Raw genomic sequence first — 22110 nt, 5'->3', positions numbered from 1 at the left:
GGATTTTACATAAAAAAAATACAATTGTTTACATTTCTTGATCAGTATCAACATTTCCGTTCGCTGCCAGGAGTCTGCATATGTGGATCCTCCCGGGAGCGATCACAGGAAATAAATATTATTTTACGATGCGTATAAACAGGTTTTCTCGTGCCACTTTACAAATATCAATATCGAATTATAGATTAAAGAGTAAATGGTGTACGGTGTGCGGTTTTGCCTGGGGGAAGTGCACAATAAACTGCACAGCTTGAGTGCTCTTCTCTGCTTATAAAATAGGTTTTTCTTTGTCGAATAAATTAGATGTGCAGCAGTTCGGTTTCGGGTTCGGGTTGGTCGCCGTTTCTGGTGTCTGCTCACGGCATGAGTGAGGAGGCACGGCGCTTACGCCTTCATCACTGCGGACCGCCGGGATTTGGGCCAAGCTGTGGGTAGCCGCCAGGGCCAACCTGTCCTTGTGGTCCCACTTGGGGCTGTAGCTGCTGCATTGGCATCATGGGATTCGGGCTGGAGCCAACAACGCCGACGCCAACTCCCACACCGACGCCGACACCCACAGGTGGTCCAATGGCCTGATTGGGCGGCGGCTGTGGCATGTCCGTGGCCAGCTGCAGATTCGTTAGCAGATCCGTGATGGCCGGGAAGAGCGAGCACTGATTCTGCTGCGAATTGAACTCGGCAAAGCGGCGCAGGAGTGTGCTGGCTGCAGTCATCATGGGCGAGGGCACCTGCTCTCTGCGCTCGGCCATTTGGGTGAGGTTCGTTGTAATGTCGTAGACGATGGGCAGCACCAGCGAGGGGCTGTCCTTCCAGTCCTTGCCATTGTACGGGATCTTGGTGATCTGCAGGAAGAACAATATCTTCATCCTGCCCAGCACCACGCAGGCATTGCCGCTGGGCACAATGGGCACCGCCGACGGCGGCATTCGCATGCACATCTGCACCGTCCACTTGAGCTGATCCCCGCCAAACTCTGGCTTCAGTTCCAGTCTCATGATCTGCACGAAATCCTTGAGCACTTGGGCGGGCAGGTTCAGCAGCCGGCAGATGCTGTGCAGAGAGTTTGGGCGATAAGGCGGCGCAGCCACTCGGGTGTCGAAGTACTGCTCGATCACCAGGAGATCGTCGGGACTCAGCTGGAATGTGGGCTTGTCGGGCGGCGGCGGCAGTTGGGTGATCTTCAGGTGCAGCGTCTGCATGTGCATCTGGTTGAGCATCACCTGGCACTGCAGACCGTCCACCTTGAACAGCACCACTCCAGGCTCCGTGGAGTTAAGCGCCGTCAGTGACTCCTCGCTCTGGATGTTGCGATGCAGCTGCCGGCGCATGTAGACGCAGCCGAGGAAGCGCTCCAGCGGGCTCATGTCAGTCACATTGATATCCTTGTTCGGGTGCGGACTGGGCCGGCAGAGGGTTTCCAAGGCTTCGTGGGTGAGCAGAGTGGGCGTGGCACCAGCCCAGGGTCGGTTGAGGGTGCCCCTGGCTCCTCCACGATCTGGCCCGCCTGCCCCTACGCTGCCACCTCCCGTGCTCTTGTGCTCCGGGCTCTGTCCGGGCCGTGGCGAGGGACGTGGCATGCTTGGAGATCCTGGCCATTGGTTGTTCGCCGGCGACATGGCTGTGAAGGGCGAATCCTGGTGGCTCTGCATGTACATCGTATTGGGCCCTGGACTGTGCACCATGTGGGGACTTGGCTGCGGATTAAGTGGCGACGAAGGCATCAGTCCGCCCGGCGAAGGATGCGGCATATGCGGAGCCGGCGGTGAAGTCAGGTTAAAGTTTCCATGACTCTGCGCAGCGCCTCCTCCGCCCGCGCTCGGATGTGGGCTGGCGGGTGTGTGCGGATTGGAGCTAGATGGCGGAGTGTGCGGCGCGGGGAAGCGCAATCCACTGTCCCTCGGCGACTGTGGCCCACGCATGCCAGCGCCCAGGAACGGCGACGAGCCGCCAGCGCTCACACCCGTCACACTGCTGGGACCGCCATAGTTATCCTCCATGCCCATGGGCGACAGCGGATTGTCGTCCTCGTGTGGCGCCCGTCCACGATACGCTGCCGATTCATCTACGTACTTGGACAGGAACGCCTTCAGTCCTTGGATGGGCGTGAACTCCTCTATTATGTTCCGCTCGAAACGACTGCTGGCTCCGTCTCGAATGGACAGCAGACGATTGGCACGGAAGCGCAGCTCCAAGCAGTACACCGCCTGGTAGGTCAGACGCATGAGGCAGGGCGACTGTGCCAGCATGCAGAACGAGAGCACGGGCACCTGTGGGCGCTGTAAGCGAATAAACATCAGGGTTAATGAATCAACTATGATATGGAATGATTGAACTTACAGGAATCCCCAGGAAAGGCAGCACTGGCAGCTTGGCAATCGAGCTCATGGGATAGTATGTCTCGTGCAGGATCTGTGCAATCTGCGTGAGGCTGTGGTGCTGGTTCAAATGCTGTGCCAACTGGTCCCGCATCATTGAGTGCGCATTCACCGCCGACATGCCACCCACGAAGGTCAAACGGAAGCCGTGCGACTGCACGGACCAGTAGATATTGCAGCTAACCTCCTTCTTGGGGCCATAACCCAGCAGTAGATTCATATAGCTGTACGACTTTACCACCAGCATGTCACAGAGAGGAAGGCGCTCTAGGGGAGGCAGAGATAAGGGCAATTAGTTGAGGGTAAACCATCACCCACATTTCCCTCCGACTACTCACTGTTCTTCAGCTGCTCCGCAAAGTCATGGACCAGCGTGTAGAGGTACACAATCTTGGACCAGTCGTTCAGCAGTTCCTCAACTGTCTTCGAGAAGTCGTGATTGGCCTGTTCGTAGGTTAAGTAAACGGTGCGCCGGCTGCCCTGCTCCTTGGGATGGCAGCTCTGCAGCGGTGTGCTGTAAAAGACAAACTCCACCACCCAAATCCTCACTTGGCTGTTCTTGTTCGTCTGCGAGCGCACCGAAATGGAGAGCACGCGCCGCATTAGATCATCCCAGACATGTGGTTCGATCTTGGGGAAAGCCGAGGAGCCGCTCAGCGGCTGTGGCTTGGTCTCGGCTGCAGCGGCATTAGCAGCAGCGGCAGGTCCCGTCTGCGCCTGTTGGCCCGTTGCAGTGGTCGATTTTCCTGGCTGTGGCAGTGCCAGAATCTTCAGCACCAACGATGTGGCATTCGCCTCCACCTGCAGGCCGCTGTGCGGAATATTGTGCTTGGACAGGGTCTGGGCTAGATTCATAAACGGAATCTTCTCATCGCACATGGCCACCACGTGGGCCAGTTCGGGTATGAAGTACGCGGGGAATATTGTCTTTTGCTGCTTGGCTGGGGGCGCTAGAATATCGCCAGTAGATTTGCGTTTGTGTGGAGAAACCTCCGCTGCAAGGATATGCAAATGCTGTTAGTAAATCGAAGGCAGTCCCTCTGTGGGTTGCATCTGCTCACCATCCACCTCAGTGCCGGGACCATGGGTGGCCACAAATGTGTCAAACTCAATGAGACGCATCAGTTTAGTGAAGAATTTGGGAATATCCGATGGTGGCTGTGCCACCACGGACACCAGTTGCTTGGCAGAGTCATCTATAACGTCAGCCTCATCCTTCTGAAAGGCCACAAAGCCCAAGTGGAATGTGTATTCCATTTCGTTGGCCATCGTTGGCTTCTCCTTTAACTGAACCACCTGTGGAAGCAAGCGGAGAGACCGCTTTTAGATGCTAGTTCCAAGAAATTGAAGCTCGATGGGTTACCAGAATTATATTGGGATGCCTGTGCAGCTTCACGTATATCTTGTGGCGACCCTGCTGCAGCAGCTCCTGCTCGGGCAGCGTGAGGAAGGTCAGCGTGTCGACTGCCGTGGCCGGCAGATGCTGCAGCGTCTTCTCGCACCGACGATGAGTGATCCAAAAGCGCAGCTCCGAGAGCAGCGACGGCAGCTTACTGCGATCCGTGTTCAAGGCTTCCTGCATCTCCTCCGTGATGGGACAGTCCAAGTGCTTGGGCACGTGGCAGCGGAACATGCCCGTGTGCGTGTCGATGGTAATGTGGATTTGCTCCGCTCGCAGGCAGGGCGAGAGCACAGGCACCGTGAGGATAGCTGGAGTGCCCTGGAGATTAACTGCAATGGAAATCAGGTTTTAGTTTGGTTCCTTTGTTGAAGCGGCATCCACAAACATTTACACTCACAGTCAACATCCTTGAGGAAGGCCTGGAACTCCAGCTTCAAGTCGCTCAGCCTGGACACGGATCGTATGTACACCGTGTGCACAATCAGTCGCTCCATCGAGAGATGCTCGGACCGAACAGCGCGATCGGCCACCTCCGCCGACTCCTTGGCGCCCAGCGAGGGCACATGCACCACGGCCAGCGGACGGCCAATCTCACTGGGGTCCGACTGAACGGTGAGACGATAGCCCAGCTCCGACTTCAGGTCCCGCCAGTAGGAGACGGTCAGCTTAACGCCCGGCACGTACTCCTCCACGGTGATGTTGTTGTCGTCCAGCCGCTCGTAGTTGAGGCGGAGAGTCTGGGTGTAGAGCACCTCCAGCTGCAGCGACTGGCAGAAGTAGTGCAGACAGTTGTAGACCTCGCTCAGGGCATTGGGATTCTCCACCAGACGCGCTTGGATCAGCTGATGGATGTAGTTCACTTGCAGAGGATGCACAAGGGATTTACCATCTACCAAGGAAGGAGAAGGGAAAGAAGCTAGAGAAATAAAAGGGAAACCGATTGAGTCACATACCTCCCGTCTCTTTGTCTTCTACGAGCACATCAATGTCCAACAGACGCCAGGGAACACTCTGGCTGTCGCCCATAACCGTCAGAGCCACACTGAACTCGTGCTTCACTTCGAAAGTAACGCGTCCGTTCTTGATGCGGAATTCACGCATCTGCGGCAACAGTTTGCCTGTGACCAAGCGATGCTGAATCACCTGATTGAGGCGCAACAGGGTCTGCTTCTTCTCTGCCGGCGTGATGGCATCCGCGGGCACAATTCTCTCGCGTATGCAGGTCGGCAGGCGGTTGTAGGTGCCCGTTGTGAGCACCTCAACGGCAGCGGGAATGTGAAAGTTGGGCAAGCGGGCGCGCACCAGCGTCTCCCGCGACATGCGGGCCAACATATCTGCCGTCTCCACGAACAGCATGTTCTGTTTGTCCAGGAAGCTCATGATCTGCGACGATTTGTCAACTTTGGAGACCGAGTTACCCCACTTGACCAGCGCATTGAGGCGAGTGAACAAGTGCCGTGTGCGGGCTGCATAGTTATAGATTTCAATCTTGCGCTCCATGTCAGTCTTTCTCGGAAGCCTAGACATAAATAAACAACAGAATTCGCATTAAGCTCACATTTCACATATCCAATTTGTCATGTGTGTACTTACAGTTCGGCCAGCACCGTCAATTCGTGGTATGTGCGTTGGATGATGAAATCGATCAGCACCGACATGGACATGGTGTTGATGCGCGGTCCGCCTTCCTGGCCAGCTGGCAGGTAGCCACCAACGCCGGCCATTTGCTCCAGCGGCAGCGGTGTCGGCGCCATGTTGTGCGTCTTGTACCCTTGAGTGTCTGTTTTTCGGGGCTAAACGCCTTTGCAATGTGTTTTTCCTATTGCTTTCAGTTCAAATTACTATTATTCATATTTTTATGATATTTTCCAGTTGTTTCGAACACTTTTTTAACAATTTTCGCGAAATTAGCAAAATTTTCGCTCCTACAGCGTGACTGGGCTTTCAGAGTGACCGCGTAGTTATAATAAAAAATATACCGCCGGACCCTCAGCAATGTACCGAAGAACGCAATTATGAGTAAAAAAAATACCGCCTGGTATTCAGAAATATACCGTCTCATGCTCAAACAATGCACGCAATTATGAGTAATTTCAGTGTGACCGCGTATTTATAAATAAAATATAATCCGCCGGACCCTCAGCAGTATACCGAAGAACGCAATTATGAGTAAAAAATACCGCCTGGTATTCAGAAATATACCGTCTCATGCTCGATTGTGGCACGCAATTCTGAGTACTTTGGGTATCGATAAGTGTTTAATCGGTATTTGATATTCGATAACCGATATTAGGGCGGTAAATTCAATTAAATCAACTAAATAGACTGAAAATTCCATAAATATAAGAAAAATAGTATTAATTAATATGGTAAATTGTAAAATTAGAAGAAATAAATAAAATGCAGCTCAACAAGAACTTGAATTATGATGATAATATGTGGAAGTTCTTCAGGTTAATAGCCCATTTCTCAGACATGGCCAATGGGAATGGAGAAGTTCATTGACCAAAGCTAGTTTTCCATTACCATCCAAGTGATGATTTCTTTTTTAGTTTTCCCCACGTTTTCCGCTGTTAAAAATAAAGAAAACAACAACATTTCCGCTTTTGTTTCTTTGAATTTTGACACGGTTGATGTTTCGCTTCCATTGCACTTCTCCCTTCGAGCCACGAGCCGTCAATAAACAGCCACTGCCGCCACTTGAGGCACATCCACCACCTTACTCTTACGCTCCCCCCATTCTAGCCCAGGCCCTTGCCAAGTGGCAGCCACCTACGGAATCGGTTGGCCGCTTCACTTGCTCTTCAAAAAGTTCAAATTTAGCAGCGCCGTGGATTTGGATGTGGAGTTTGAACTTCCCCCCTGTGTGTGTGTGTGTGTGTGTGCATCTCCATGCATCCGCAACTCCCCTAATCCGAATCCGTCCAGTGGTGCAGCCCATACCCCATCCGTCGGTTGTTGCCAGCCTCTGTATAAATAGAACTTTATGATCTTGCTGCATGCAGCGGCACGATCCAAACTTCAGCTGCAAACTCTGATTCCTCGCACAGGAATTACACACATATCCGGCCGTGTCAGGTGCGGGGACAGAGAGTGAGACAGAGAGAGAGAGGGAGAGAGAGAGAGAGATCCAACCATACATCCATCCGCCTCAACCCTTGAGTGTTCTACGAGTAAAAGGAATTCCTATAAACAGGATGCTGCATGGATGCATCATGGGGTGATGAAGTCACACTCTGCGATATAAGTTATGCCTCTCGAGTAATCGCTAAAGATCTGAGGTCTCCTCTCAAGTGGAGTCGAGTCGTTGGCTCGTGGCATAATTCCCGAATTCACAGATTTCTCACATGATCACCGAAAAGATTAACGTTTAATTTATGGAACCGCAATCGCAACCGCATCATAATCATCCCTCCACCCCCAAAGGCTTCAATTAACAATCAATTATACAATTATTTACAAAACAACAGAAGAGTCGAAGAAATGGCTGGGCTGGCAAGAGAGAAAGCAAATACAAAAAAGGAGGAGATTTCCCTCATTCTTTCTTTTCCACAGTCTCTGGCTGTTGAATTTCGCATTAAGGCTGATTCCGCTTATTTATTATCTGTGTAAATAATTGGAGAACCTCCGTCTGGCCTGAGATGGAATTTACGGATGTGGTTGTCGATTCTTCGACACATCGGAATGGGGCTTTGGCTTTTACTTTTATTTTGTACCCTCGTATTGCATTTTACCTACGCAAAGAAACGAGCCACCCGATGCTGCGTGGCAGCAAGAGATGCCTCAGCAGCAACACCAACAAGATGCAGCAGCAGCAGTTAAAAATAAAGATCCAGGGGCACTTCATAAACGGAGCACAGACGGGAGGATGGAGCTGCCTGCCTGCCTGTCCGCATGGCCACTGCAATTGCGCAGCAAGTGAGGAGAGAGTGGAGTGGTGCCAGCAGCCACAGCTAAAGCCACAGCCGTGGAGCTGCCAGGGGGGAGGGTAGGTGACGGTGGCCTGGCTGGAACCAGGACGAAAATAGATTTATGGCCGCCAGTCGCTGTCGCGGTCTTGGTCTCCAGAATGGTCTCTCGCTCTGGGTGAGGCCTCGCCTTGCACTGTCTCGGGGCTTAGTTGCTGTCGGATGGGGGCTGCTGCTGCTGATCAGCAGATCTCAACCCAGAGGTTGAATCTTACATGGGGATGGATGGCCCGCGGTGGTATGGGACACTTCCTTCCTTTGTCCCAGTCCTCTCTCTTGATCTTTTTCTCGTTTTCCGCCTGTCTCTTGCCTTTCTTCTCTTATTAATTGCCGTGATTAAAGTCGACGCTGCCTGCCACAAAGTGTCTTTAGCACATGTCAAGCATTGGTGTGACTACCTCCAACCCCCTTTGGCATTTCCTTGGTCCAAAGCTTTCTTTCTCTCCGCTCTCGGATGCATGGCACTGGCCCCACGTCTTGACCTTACCATTCAAATTGCATTTCCATGTTGGCGCCAGACAAAGTCGCTCGCCCCATCATCCATCCTCCATCCCCCGCTCTCTTTCCCTGCCAAACCCTTGGCGGGCGTTCGTGCTGCTGCTGCGATTTCCTTTGTCTTTCGATCGGTGCGTGGGCTGCAACTTGTAAAGTGTGAAAATGCCCAAAGAAGTGCGAAAAAAGCGGGGGAATGGGTTGCATCTCCCCGCTCTCTGATGTCTGATCTGTGAGCAGTGATGTGTAAATCTTTTGTCCAACATCAAAAACCAATTTAAACCAGAACCAACGACAGAACGAGTCCCCACACATACATAAATCATATTGGCTGTAGAATATAGAAAATGAACCATAAATATATCCGAACCAATAGCCAAAAGCCCCACCACACCCCTGGCACTACCCTGCCACCACCACCTGACGGGGCGACATTAAGTTCATTACGCCGGAAAGGAAGAAAGAGAGGGGAACGAGAGGAGAGATAGAAGAAGAGAGGCGAAGACAACAACACCTGCGAGGAATTCGTTTGCCTTCAAAGGCCTGGCAGGGGGAGGAACAGCCAAAATAGAGAGAGAGAAAGCGCGAGAATAGTAGCGAGAGAGGGACTGCTTAAGGGGGGTGGGTTGGTTTTGGGGTACAGGTGAGCGGAATCTATTTTGGATGCCCGCCGAAAGCACGAACAAATGCCAAATTGCATTTCACTGCGTCACACGGGCAAAAAGGCAGAGGAGAAACCACACAGGGAAGAAGCAGAAGAGCCGGCAACAGCGTAAAAACTGCCCAACCACGAAGCCAAAGGAGCGCGAGAGAGAGGAGATCAGCATGGGGGCACACAGACACACACACAGACACACTCGAACGGTACACTCTATGAGGTTTTTGACACTGACTCGTTAGGAGGAAAATTCTGCGCAGTGGTCCTGCCTGCTGCCTGGCGGCCTGCACTTCAAAAAGAACAGTTTTTCCAATCAGTGGGAGACAGAGAGAGCCGGAGAGAGAGAGAGAGTAAAGAGCGCTGTGGAGAGGAGGCAAGGCATAATGAAAACATTGCTCGTATTTTCGATTTATTTATAAACCGCACACCGCACACACTTGTTCCGTCCGAAGTTCTCCGTTCGCTCTTCTGTCCGACGATCCTCGGGCGAACAGCTGCTGGCTGTCGTACACGTCTCCCTCGGATCGTCGTGCATCGTGCTGCCTGCCGATGTAAAAACTGTAAGTGGTATTCCGCTGAAGATTCAGTTCTTCCTGGGATCTCGTTGCGTATCGTTCGCTTTTCTTTTGAGACAGCGGAAGCACCCCACCGTCCGTACGGTCTGGACCGTTTCGTTTCGTTTCGTTCGATCGGTTTGACACTTGGCGAGGATCATCGATCGATCGATCAGCACCCTCCCACCAAAGAGCACATGCCACAAACCACAAACCAAACGCACACTTTCGAGCGAACACTTCTTGGCTTGGTGATGAAATTGAAAATTCGTGAAAATCTCGAGTAGAAACGAGAGGAACAGTGAAACGCGTGTCGCTATACGGGTACAAGTACGGGAACGGGTACGGATATCTGTGTGCCTGTGCCTGTGTGTAATATATTATTGATTTGGCATCGACATCTGAATCATCAGGCACCTATAACCGAGAGCAACAACAGAGACAGACAGAGAGAGAGACGCACAAGAAGCGGATCCATCGCAAAAACTGCGTGTGCGGTGAGTTGGCATAAAAAACAAAAAGCAAAGAGGAAATCCGCTTACTTCTGGTTAGAAAGAAAGTGAAAGTCAGTGGGTCGCTTCTTCCAATACTTTTCCAATAGGAATTTTCCCACAATGTTTTCTTGGGCATTACACAATACCATTCGGCTACAGAATGCATAACTATAATTTTTGTGCGGCAGGAAGAGCAGAGACAGAGAGAGAGAGAGAGAGAGAGAGAGAGCGAGACACCCCAAATCGAAGACAAAAATCTGTTTCGGCAAATTGGGCCAAAAGATTCGCGTGAATGCAAAACAGTCAAAAGACTGGCAGAGTACAGGCAGAGAGTGCCCCCAGACCCAACCCCAACCCCAACCCAACCCATTCCGATCCGATCCGATACGATACGATCCCCACGAAATGACCACCGCACTTGTTAAATTAATATTATTATTTCTTTTGATATTTTGACATTTACGTGAGAAATGTTTGCATTGGCAATGAGCTTCTGCTGCGAGGGGCTCTGGCTTCTGTTCGGCCGATTCTGTGCCCCTGCGATGAAGTCTTTTTCTTCTTTTGCCCAAAGAGAAGTGACAGCTTAGAACGGGGAAATGGTTGCCATTCAACAGAGATATATCTGCACAAGTATCTGCTTATATCTGGGATTGCCATTGTCTAGACTTTCTTGTTGGAAAATGCGTTGTTCAGGATTGTTGGGGGGTAAAAACTGCGTAGATCTTGGAAGCACAGCAACTAATTTGGTCAACAGATAATTACATACATATAAAAATAATCACAAATGATTTACAGGTGATTGCACAGCTTCCTCCTAGCACCCCAGCGATCCTTTGTGTGTCCTTTCCTTGTTTATCTATACCCCGACTGGAGCAGTAAACAATCCACCGAGAACTCAACTGCAGTTTGAGGCAACGATTGATGAGGGCACGCCGCTGGCATAAACATTACCCTTTCCCTTACCATACCAATCCAAACAAATCCATCGAAACGCAGGAGGAATGGCATTGACTCTTGCGGCAGAGTCTTGGATGGGGCGGGAACGCAGACTGGCGCTGAGATTTGTTTATTATCCATTTGCATTTTCAAGTTGAACTAAAATGTAAACTATTCCCGAGCAACACACACACATCGCTCACTGAACCCTTGTCCATCTGTCCCTAGAGCAAAGGTATCTATAAATAGAGATCCATCGGTGGAGAAGAACAATATTGTACGACGCTGTTAAGGCCACTGAGGCCACCACCTCCGACTCGTTGAACGCCTCTGCACCATCATTGTTGCCCATCCAGAATTTCTCTCGCTTTGGCTTTTCTGTGTACATTAACAGGACTTTGAACTTTCCTCCCATTGGCAATGAATGGACGGACAGACGGACAGACGGACAGCCACAGAGGCCACGCCATGCCGTGTGCGCCTCAATTTGCGCAGATCTCTTCGTCGGTGCATCGCTGGCAATGGAAAAAAATGGATTTCCTTTTTGGCATTGCCTGGGTCAGTGTGTGTGTGGGGGGCCTGAATGATTCACAACACTCAATCGGAGTGCTGAGAAGTACTTCGATCCGTGCCCCCCCGTGCGTACTTCCTGCTCGTGTCATCTGCGATTACCAATCTGTGATCTGCAATCGCGCTGCACGGTGTCCCAGGGAATTATTAATTAACGGCCTGTCACAGAACATACATGCGACATTTCGTTTGCCTTAGACATCAACGATTCTGACATCGAAAATATGGCACAGACCCCACAACAGATCGCAAGGAGAGGAGGGGAGAGGCCAAAGCAGACCAGCAGCAGCAAGCACTTGTCAGCTGTTGGGTTTGGGCAATTTCTTTCTTATTCGAGGAATGTTCACGAACGTAGACAATATGTAAAAGTTTTCCCATGAGCACAGAGCACACCGTTGGTCGATGGAAAATGACGTGATTAGGTCGAAAATTCGACTTTATGTATGAAAATATATATGAGAGAAGAAGTGTCCGTGGCAGGCAACCACCTGGGCAGAGTGTGGATGAGGAGGAGAGCAATATTATTAATAAATGGGCCGCAAATTGCCAAGACACAACTTATGGGATGTTGTCTGTCTGTCTGGCACTGCCCACGCACAACACAACACAACACAGCACAGCAGGGGGCTGGGGGGCACATTGAAGGGGTTTTCCATGGAAAACCACCTTCGCAGCGAGCAAAAGAATTTTCTGTTTAATTGCCGCTCAACATTTTGATGTACTTCGCGGCAAAAAAGAAGCACACGAGCGAATTGGCAGCTAAGAATGCTCAACAGGTTGCAAGAGTCTGACAGGCAGGCAGATGTTTAGCCAGAGAATCACCCACACCCCAACCCACACCCACGGCCTGGTGGCCGCCCCAGACGTGCGCTCTTTAGAAATAGCAAACAAAACTGAACTGAACCCCCAAAACAGCCAAAACAGCCAAAACAGCAGTCCGCTTTATTGCACATGACCTCGTCTTCAGTGCTCATTGAATGGGATCGATTATTTAGACAATTTGTAGTGGTGGCTGCGGCTCTGTGGCTGAGAGGAGAAAAACTTTCGCCATGGATAAACAAATGATCAAGTGCGATGCGATGGGATATAAACACAATCATTTTGATGGCTTTTCCACGCAAAACCATATTTGTGGCGCAGATCTGTGTGTCTGTATCTGGGTTATGACTACAGTGAACACTCCCCACCTGACTCTGACGCTGTGTTGCGCCAATTACGTGCGAGATTAATCAATGCCACGACAACATGAACAAATTTAGCGCATTCATTTCGACATAAATTTATATCACATGCGAGTAGGAGAAACCCTCCATCCCATTCCCCCACATAAGTATGAAATATACAGAACTAGAGAACCCAAGGAACAGCCAACAAGTGCCAGCAGAATGCAATGCCGGCGATGTTCTCTGACGTTAATCATACGCCCCGTGTGCTGCAATTCCCCATTCCTGCCACCCCATGATGGTGATGATGATGCAGACGACTTTGGCTCATCGCATCGTGGCCGTGTGGCCTCTCGGTCCACGTCCTTAATTATAAATTGATGAATCTTCAAATAAACAAACAAGAATTATGGCGCTTACCGGCACAGAGACAGAGTAGAGAGAAGAGCGAAGAGAGATAGATCTATGGCCCAAGGGGCTTCTGATAGAGCAGCGTGATGGATGTGCTCTGTGGATGCTACACATTTATAGCACAGATACATCTATATATCTGTGTATATATCTAGCACTCAGTCGCGTTGGTTTGTCGCTAGTCAATTGGGTGGGAATGACGCATGTTTTGTTCACATTTAGCAGGTTGTCTCGCTGGCCACTTCCATTTCATCATAGAAATTCCCACGTTCTTTGCTTGCAGACAGCATTTCATCATCATGACGAAGGACCAGCAGGCCACGCCCATACCCGAGGAGCTGTACAATCTCACACAGCTGGCGGAGGTGACACTGGCGGCGGGTCCACTGAACACAGAGGTGGAGTCGGAGGTGAAGCCACACTTTTATGCCTGTTCGTCGGACGATGATTCCAACTACTACAGCCACAAGGTGTTCGATCGCAGGAAATCGCGACGCTGCACCATCTCCGACTCGAACTCCTGCACGAGCAGCAGCAGCAGCAACGGCAGCCACCAATCGGGAGAGCCACAGGAGCAGCACGATCACCAAGAGCAGGCCAGCGAGGATGTGCACATTTGTCCGGAGTGCGGCAAGAAGTATTCCACATCCTCGAATCTGGCACGCCATAGACAAACCCACAGGTAAGAGAGAGTGCTAGAAACAGCCCCCCAAAGGAGCTCCCAGGAGTAATCTGTAACTCCCTTTTCGTAGGTCAAAAACGGACAAGAAGGCACGCCATTGCCCCTACTGCGAGAAGGTGTACGTGTCGATGCCCGCCTACTCGATGCACGTGCGCACCCACAACCAGGGCTGCGAGTGTCATACATGCGGCAAGCGCTTCTCCCGCCCCTGGCTGCTGCAGGGCCACATCCGCACCCACACCGGCGAGAAGCCCTTCAAGTGCAGCGTCTGCAGCAAGGCCTTCGCGGACAAGTCCAATCTGCGCGCCCACATCCAGACGCACTCGAACACCAAGCCGCACTCGTGCGCCCGCTGCGGCAAGGCCTTTGCCCTCAAGTCGTATCTGTACAAGCACGAGGAGTCCTCCTGCATGAAGAACCGCAGCAGCAGTGCCACCGGCACCGGCACAGGGCGACCCCCTGCATCGCCCAAGCGGCAGCAGGAGGGCGGCTCCAGCTGCGACTCCACTTGGGGTTCGATGTCGGGCTCCCCCTCGACGGTGACTGTACCTCCGATGGACTCCGCAAAGTCCACGCTGGCCAACAAACTGCTGCAGAAGGAGAAGGAGCGACGGCAGGCCCAGGCACTGGCATATCAGAGCTCTGCCTCGTCCTATCCCTTGGAGGATTACGAGCACTTCAAGCGGATCAATGTGATCCAGCCGACGGCTCTGCCCCATCCGAGTGTGCTCTACCAAGAGCTGCATACGCGGCCCCTGGTGCTGCCCCTTTCGCTGCCCTACCACTATCCTCACGTGCCCAATCCACCGAACACATCCACGGAGGGGACTCCCAGCACTGGGCCACAGGAGCAGCCGGTGGACTTTTCGCCAAAGAATAATTTTACTCACTCGGCCAAGACGAGTCCCTTTGAGCTGACGGGCAACTATGCGATGGTGGCATAGTCTCAGGGATCAAACAAACAAACACAAAATATATCCACGAAAAAGACACCAAAGAGAGAACGAGAGAACTTGAAGGAGAATCAAGGATCAAGCCCACACCCCAACCCACGTCCAAGGCCATTTTCTTACTGTAGTCAACGAATATGTGATAAAAACCAAACAAAAACAAAAAACAAAATATGCGAAGGAGCTAGAATACCATTTAGAGAGTAGATAAATTCCAAAGAGAGAGCACTAGCTGATCCACACAGACAGATCACTCCAAAGAGATGAAGAGAAAGTAAAAGAGCGAGAGAGAACGCGGAAGAGCAGCAGAGATGGAAGTTATACACAAAATATATATTCATAGATATCTATATAGAGACAGGGATCGATCCGTTGGCAACTCTAAGGCCGCGATCGTTTGATCTTCACTTAGTTGTAATGAGACTTTCTTTAGAGACTTGCCAAAGAACAACGACAAAAAACCAATGTAAACCAGTATTTTTTTGATAGCACATACAAATAACGATCGATCGATCGATCAATCGATCAATCAGCATACATATATGTAGATCCAGCAATCCGTGCACCTGCGATCGTCGACACCCCCCACAAGCAGCAAAGCTAATTTTACACACAAATTTCTTCACTTACGTGTACCCATAGAATTATGATTTACACATGAAAAGTATACACATAGTTAACCTTATTAATCATTAAACAATTCGCTTTAAGGCATTGAGGATTTGGCTTCCTGCTTCCCGCACGGAAGTCCAACCAAAACGAGAGATATCTAGTCTTTATCTTAAAATTCAGCGCACATCTTGTGGATCTATTCCTCATGTGGTTATTTTAAGCACTCTTGATGGCCGCATGTGGTGCAATAATTGACATAACTATAACACTAATTAGCCCCTGGACACACACTCTAGCCTCTAGCCTATACATTTAGACATACATTTTATCGCTTATTATTTTGTAGCACTTTAGTTAGTTACGTTATCATCGAGCACATTTAGAGGGGATAAACGAGAAGCACACTGCATTTTCTATACTCAACCAACGACTCGAACCTACAGCTAATCGCACCAAAGATACATACATATACACATATACCTATCTACTATATAGAATGCATATATATTCGTACTTAACATACACATATACACCCTATTCTATATCGCGTATACACGTATATCTAGATCTTACAATTGTATTATAGAACTTGCACATTTATTCGAATTAAACGAGAGATCCAACGATCCCTGTGAAACGAACACACAAATGAGTTTTATTGATTTTTAACGAAAGAACTTATAGAATTTTGAACGAAACAACTGGACAATTTAGAGTGCGGATGATGAATACGTGGATGATCGTGAGTATCAAGTGTTTGTATAGGCTACCAAACCCCAGTGTTGACAATTCTGAATACTTTAGTGGACAGCGGATTGAAATGCTTTTACTTTGCTACTCTTATGAGCGATTTCCGGTTCATCTGGAGTGTTGATTTCTGGTTAAATGATTAACCAAACTGAGAAATTTGGAATAAAATCAAATCAGTGTGGCAACCGCGTAATGAAATGGGTGTACAGTGTGATCCCTTGCATCAAGTGAATGTGTATAAGCCAACCAGCCACAGCCCCTAGTGTTTGGGTGTCAATTGTGTGTGTAATTGTTAGATCTCATTCAATAGAGATGTGGTTGCGTCCAAAACGTTGGAACTCTGATGGATATCGCCCACACCATCAACGTGTTGCTGGTTGCTGCCGCAGCGCAGCACGAGATCCTCGTATTTCTTATCGTGTAGGAAACAGACCAGAATGGCTGTCATATTGTCGCCTCCAAGGCCTGTGCCATTGGAGTCGGTTGCCAGGCAGCTGTTCAACAGCTCCTCGCAAATGCAGTCCGGGGACAGGCCCGAGGCGATGCGCTTGCGCACAAAGTCGGCCACCTCCAGATTGGACATCACGTCCCAGATGCCATCGCAGGCGAGGACCACAAACTCCCAGTCCTCGGTGATTTCGGCCACCTCTACGTCCGGATAGGCGGTGACGATCTGCTCCTCTGGGCGCATGTACATGTTCCGCTTGTACATAAAGTCGCCGAGGGCCCGCGACAGGGCCAGGCTGCCGTTGACGCGATTGAGTTCGACGTAGCCGCCACCGGCCACGATGCGGCTGCTCTCTGCCTCGTCCGTGGGCTTGTGGTCCATGGACAGGGCACGCACCTTGCCCCCAATGCAGGCAATGGCCCGAGAGTCGCCAGCATTGGCGCAGTACAGACGCTGCTCCTTGATCAGCACCACAACGGCAGTGGAGCCGGCAGTCTTTTGTTGCCAGGATCCATTCTGCTGCATCTCCTTGTCAAAATCGAGGAAGCCACGCTTCAGGGCCACCTCCACGTTGTTGTCAGTGTACTCCAGACGCTTCGTTATGAAGTGATGCAGATGCTGGCCCGCAAATTTGGCCACACCAGCGCCACCATGGCCATCGTAGACACCGAAGAAGGCCGCTGTGGGATCCTCTGGCAGCGACAGGATGTGCGTGTGGGCATCCTCCATTTCATAGCGCCAGCCCTGCATGCTGCTGGAGCCCACGCGGAAGGCACTGTTCTCACATTCGGCCGTGTTCTTGGTGGTCACCGGCTCCGATAGTGACTGCCCCATGATGTACTTTAGGAAGGGACAAGAAGCCATAATACAAGCCTGACTATCTTTTCGGTCTCTGGACTAAACTCAATTCCATACTCACTCGTCGCTGTGCTTAGTCCAGATTGTTAACCGAATTTTGCACTTTGCTTTTTACAAGTATTCAATTAACCAGGACACAACTGATACTTTTTGGGACTACTACACTGATGGGTTCTATTTAATTTAACAGACTGCATCGACAGGGCATACTTTTCAAGAGGGAAACAAAACTTCTGTCTATTAAATTCTGACATATTTGCTGGATGTTTCCAAGAGAAAAGCCTACTATGGAGAGACAGCTCATGTCTCCGCATTCATTCTTATTTCAAACAAGAATGGGGAGACTTACCTTGGCAGAGTCAAAGCTGGACAGCAAGCAATGAACTCCTGGATTCAAAAAGAGACTTTCAATTTAGGTAAAGGATTAACTAATAAGAAATAAATTAAATACTAAACGTAAAATTAAATGAAGTCATATTAATTAAATTTATTAAATATATAATTAAAATTCAATAAAGAAATCTGGAAATATTACATCCTTAGATCCTTAGCGTAAAGGTTCGTTAAGGTTTATCCCCCTTAAATAAAAATTCCTTTTCATCATTTTGATAATTTTGTGTTTTGTATTTGTTTTGTTATTTCTTTGGTTTTTTTTGTTTGCTTTTTTCTTTTTCTTTTTCTTTTCTCATGTATTATTTTGTTATATACTTTTGTTCTTCAATTTTTGATAGCATTTGTTGCCATATACACACAAATACATCAATATATGGTATATATATATTTTGTTGATACACGACATATCGTGCATTCTTGTTCATTTCTTATATAGACATTGATTTGTAATTGTTTTATGTTTTTTTGGTTGCATTTGCATTTGCTGTTTGTTTGCTGTTGCATGTTGCACGTTGCTGGTTGCACTTGCTGTTGTAGATTACTACACGTTGTTTATCCTTTTAGGCATATGTACGAGAGTATGTTACGTTAATTATCATAATCATAATTTGTTGTACGGCGCTGACTATGCAACCGTATCTATGTTCTGCTTGTGGCTGTGTATATGAGTATAAGTGTATCTGTGTCTCCCGCTAGTGTAACTATATCTGTGTAGGTGTGTGTGTGTGTGATGCTTAGATATTAGGCATTTCTACATTCACAATTAATCTTAATTAAGTAATCCATTTTGCTGGTTGTATATATTTTCTCTTTAAAGTGTAAAGACACTAAATTTCACAATGTTCGATTTGTTTTTTTTTCTTTCTCTATTTCGCTACAAAGAGACAAGAGGCCCCCTCCCACAGAAAACCCCCCTGTTGTGTGTGTGTGTGTGTCTAATTTTTGGGGAGGGGAGGAGGGATATTTCCAAGCCCAGAACTAGCCGAAAATCAATTGGAGGAGGACAATCAAAGTCCCCCAATTCCCCCGTGGGGAGCAAAAGTTTTTGTATCTTCTATGTGTTGAATGTTCTATGTGTTTGTGTTTTGTGTCTTTGAGTATGTAAATAATTTACGAAAATGTCTGGTTTATACTATATATCGTATGTATACATATAGAATATCTATATAGATATAGACGTATTATAAAATCTCTAAACAGCCATAAAAGTCAAAAGTTCTTATCATAGTTATCTATTATCAATTATCTAGACGCGTCATTACACACACTTTCACTTCCACTAAGTTCTGTTTAACTGGAGGATCCTTAAATCTGAATTGGGAGCTTATTATCTCTATGTTTGAAATCGGAACTCGATTCTTATAGGTTTTATCTGTTGGTTAGGGAGGGAGTAGGGAACTATACATAAATACAAATTGCTGTGGCCTGCGATTTTTGGTTTTTCTTTGGTCTCGATACAATATCATTCCCCTACGGTTACTTCTTTGTATTCGATCAATTAGCTGGCGGCCTTCTCTGCTCCAAAGGTACGCATATCTGATTACGATACAGACACATATACACATATATATATTCGTGTTTGTGTATATCCTTTTTGATTTGCATAAAACTAAACGCTAATATCGATAGCCTTATCAATTACAATGCTAAATGTATCGGTGTGCTTGGTTTTTGATATAAGTTTTTGAGTTTCATGTTCATTTCCGTTTTCGTTTCCATTTCCCTTATGCCTAAAAACGAGATGGACACCAAGTAAAAAACATTCAGTACACATTCATAGAGATACGATTAGAATACGAAAACCGTCGATTAAAATACGATTAGAGTTGTGATTCGAGTTGTGGGTTGTTGGTGAATATTTGCTGAGTAGTTGGTGATTTCTTGTTGGTGTGTTGTTGATAAAGTGTTGGTGAACATATTTTAGATGGATTTTCTAATTTAATTGGATGAATATGACTTGGTGCCCATGCAAAAGGAGGTTCTCTCTACTATTCATACTATCCATGAATGAGTGAGTGTTCTTTGTGTGTGCGATCTTTGATTACCCGTCTTTGGTTTACTTTCAAATGCAAAGCAATTGCCGCTGCTGCCCCTCTACTCGCTCTATGGTGGGATATGCTAGACATATCCCATTTATGAGTAGATCTCTACTACCACTAATCGATTTCGTATATAAAAATAATTAAATTCTTTAATCTGAAACTGCGCAAACGCAACATCTACACTATATATCGCTTGTATTGTAGCAAATCCCATAAAAGTGCTCCCTGCACAATCTCTGATCGATCTATTAAAACATACATTCATATATGGTTTCGATTTCGTTTACGTTTTCCATCACCTACAATGAAATACATCCAATGCATGTCTTTGCATCCGCTATAGCATTTCTAGATTTCTGCCATTTTCTGTTTGGTTTCGAAATCAGCAAAAGGTACAAACATCATTTTAAATTCAATATCTTTACCATTTAGCCATAGTACTCGTATGTATTTATGTATGTAAATGTGTGTATATATGCTTGTTGTATATGTCCATCTATGAGTATGATCTCAGCTCTAGCTGCTAGTTATCATATATCCGTGTATATATATATAACGTATGTATGTATATTGTTTGTTTTTCTTGTTTTTAGGTAGGAAATATGCTAGTCTTATAAATTTCACACATCAACATTTTTCGGTTATCTTTCCTCCCTTTCGTTTTGTTAGGAAATAATTTTCGTATTTAATAAAATATATATGTATATATTTATTGTATTTATATCCATAGATTATCCACTTTGTAATATGTGTACGTGTGTATTTTTTCGAGTGATTTTTGTTGTTGATTAAAAACATCTATTTAATTTCAATCCGAACCACAAAAATTGTTAAGAGAGTTTGCTGGAGAAAGTTCTTCAAGTGAAGGAAACACGAAGATTATATCATATCCATCTATATATGTTTGTTTTACTGGTAGATTAAGCCTAATTACGAAGCTTAAGTTAACTTTAAAGCATTATGCTATAAGGAGAAGGGCTCCCCGCTATTCGATTCTGCTGCTGTCCTGGCGTGCCCGTTCAGGCTCAGCGCTTTAACGAAACGAAATCTAATTATGGACGGGTTATTATCAATCTTGTTTGTCAATAAACATCGTCGTACTCCAGCTATTCGTAGATATCTGATAGATCTGCTCGTTGATTTCCAGTTCGGGGTTTTTGTTCCGCTAACTTTAAGTTTACTTTTTACTGATTCCATTTGGTTGTGTGTTTTGGTAAATGCAAAAGAACCAAAAATACGATTATTATTACATTCCAATAAAAGCTCATCAATTGTTGGTCAATCAAGCAACATCGTGGGGCCTTTTTGGGGTTGTCGTTCTTCGGGGGGAGGTGTTCTCTTTGTGTGCGAAATCAATCTATATAATCTGCAGAAACCTGGTTGGTCTTTCAACTAAATCCTAAATCAGCTGAAGCTTTACACTAAAACTAAACCTAAACCTAAATTGTTTGCACAATTGCTTTGTTTTTGTTGGTTGTTCTTTTTCTGAAGCTTTTCTGCCATCGATAGTATTGCACAATATTATGATTAATTATTATTAAGTTTTGACTTTGCTAAACATTAAGATTTTTACTCCATTTGTAATTTGGTGGGATATATGTTGTATTTGTTGTTCTTCAATCATCATCATCATCATTCTGGTGTCCTTCAAACGAAATGTCATGAAAAATAAAGCATAAAAGTCGATAAAAGATAAAGAAAACCAAAAACAGGGACACATCATAATTGCGTTATGAATATCGGTTTATATATGTATTTTGTGGTAGGACATAAGTAAATGGTAAGCATATATATATTTAGGGTATATATAATTCTGGTAATAGTAAGTAAATATTTGTATATTCATATGGGTTTATGTTCCATTATGCATTATATATGTAATGTCTGAGTGGACCACTGCGGACCACAACAAACATAAGGCAAAAGAAACGACACAAAAAAAAGTACAAGTTAAGGGGTAAAGGTAAATGGTAAAAGTAAAAGTAAATTGTAAGTGTAAAATGTTAAAATAGTCAAATAAAGGCAACTCATCCTATCAATGCAGATTATGATTATAAACACAAGTACATAAGAAATATTGTAGTAAACACCGTTAAGCATTAGCTTTAAATATATATATATATATGTATGTATATATCATATTCATATTCATATCGTAATCGTATTCGTATCGTTATAGTTACACATCATTTTGTCTACTGCTATCTCTTCATGCTGTTTTGTTTTCATTTATTTTGTTTCTGTTTGCTGGAAATCGAGAGGACGACGAGTACAAATATTAAGGCTACACGTTAAAACATTTTCGCATTTTCGCATTTTCGCATTTCTATATATTATACGTATATTTAGAGT

The 22110-nt window shown here is 46.9% G+C and overlaps 3 protein-coding genes across 5 annotated transcripts; 1 reads left to right on the top strand and 2 right to left on the bottom strand.

Annotated features, from left to right (window-relative positions):
- Positions 1 to 27: 27 nt before the first annotated feature.
- LOC117892903 (mediator of RNA polymerase II transcription subunit 14) lies at positions 28 to 5725 on the bottom strand. 2 transcript variants are annotated; one of them, XM_034799207.1, is made up of 8 exons: positions 5371 to 5725; positions 4731 to 5296; positions 4175 to 4666; positions 3739 to 4106; positions 3437 to 3671; positions 2714 to 3370; positions 2338 to 2642; positions 28 to 2276 (listed from the first exon to the last, which is right to left on the bottom strand). In XM_034799207.1, exons 1-8 carry the CDS (start codon positions 5529 to 5531, stop codon positions 396 to 398), a joined length of 4665 nt encoding a protein of 1554 aa, XP_034655098.1. In that variant the 5' UTR covers positions 5532 to 5725; the 3' UTR covers positions 28 to 395. The 2 variants fall into 2 exon arrangements, with proteins under 2 accessions (XP_034655098.1, XP_034655099.1); XM_034799208.1 differs by having other exon boundaries at positions 2714 to 3325.
- A 1144-nt stretch (positions 5726 to 6869) lies between these two features.
- On the top strand, positions 6870 to 15904 carry LOC117895285 (protein snail). 2 transcript variants are annotated; one of them, XM_034802824.1, is made up of 4 exons: positions 6870 to 6905; positions 9911 to 9946; positions 13307 to 13705; positions 13776 to 15904. In XM_034802824.1, exons 3-4 carry the CDS (start codon positions 13323 to 13325, stop codon positions 14647 to 14649), a joined length of 1257 nt encoding a protein of 418 aa, XP_034658715.1. In that variant the 5' UTR covers positions 6870 to 6905; positions 9911 to 9946; positions 13307 to 13322; the 3' UTR covers positions 14650 to 15904. The 2 variants fall into 2 exon arrangements, with proteins under 2 accessions (XP_034658715.1, XP_034658714.1); XM_034802823.1 differs by lacking the exons at positions 6870 to 6905; positions 9911 to 9946 and adding an exon at positions 9278 to 9455.
- LOC117895286 (probable protein phosphatase 2C T23F11.1) lies at positions 15848 to 17369 on the bottom strand. The gene has a single exon (XM_034802825.1). It carries the CDS (start codon positions 17327 to 17329, stop codon positions 16310 to 16312), a length of 1020 nt encoding a protein of 339 aa, XP_034658716.1. The 5' UTR covers positions 17330 to 17369; the 3' UTR covers positions 15848 to 16309.
- Between the last annotated feature and the right edge of the window lie 4741 nt (positions 17370 to 22110).

Source organism: Drosophila subobscura, chromosome J, assembly GCF_008121235.1.
Source record: "Drosophila subobscura isolate 14011-0131.10 chromosome J, UCBerk_Dsub_1.0, whole genome shotgun sequence".
In the NCBI taxonomy this organism is placed as follows: domain Eukaryota; kingdom Metazoa; phylum Arthropoda; class Insecta; order Diptera; family Drosophilidae; genus Drosophila; species Drosophila subobscura.
Note: the sequence above shows the minus strand (reverse complement) of the source record. Positions and strands in the feature narration are given on the sequence as shown.

What these genes read in the sequence shown, in the direction of transcription:
- LOC117895286 (XM_034802825.1), bottom strand. Translation starts at nt 17,329, where the DNA reads ATGGCTTCTTGTCCCTTCCTAAAGTACATCATGGGGCAGTCACTATCG.
- LOC117892903 (XM_034799207.1), bottom strand. Translation starts at nt 5,531, where the DNA reads ATGGCGCCGACACCGCTGCCGCTGGAGCAAATGGCCGGCGTTGGTGGC. An exon ending in TTGACGGTGCTGGCCGAACT is followed by an intron (nt 5,297 to 5,370) that starts GTAAGTACACAC and finishes ATTTATGTCTAG; the next exon opens with GCTTCCGAGAAAGACTGACA. An exon ending in TCCCGGCACTGAGGTGGATG is followed by an intron (nt 3,371 to 3,436) that starts GTGAGCAGATGC and finishes ATATCCTTGCAG; the next exon opens with CGGAGGTTTCTCCACACAAA.
- LOC117895285 (XM_034802824.1), top strand. Translation starts at nt 13,323, where the DNA reads ATGACGAAGGACCAGCAGGCCACGCCCATACCCGAGGAGCTGTACAAT. An exon ending in CGCCATAGACAAACCCACAG is followed by an intron (nt 13,706 to 13,775) that starts GTAAGAGAGAGT and finishes CCCTTTTCGTAG; the next exon opens with GTCAAAAACGGACAAGAAGG.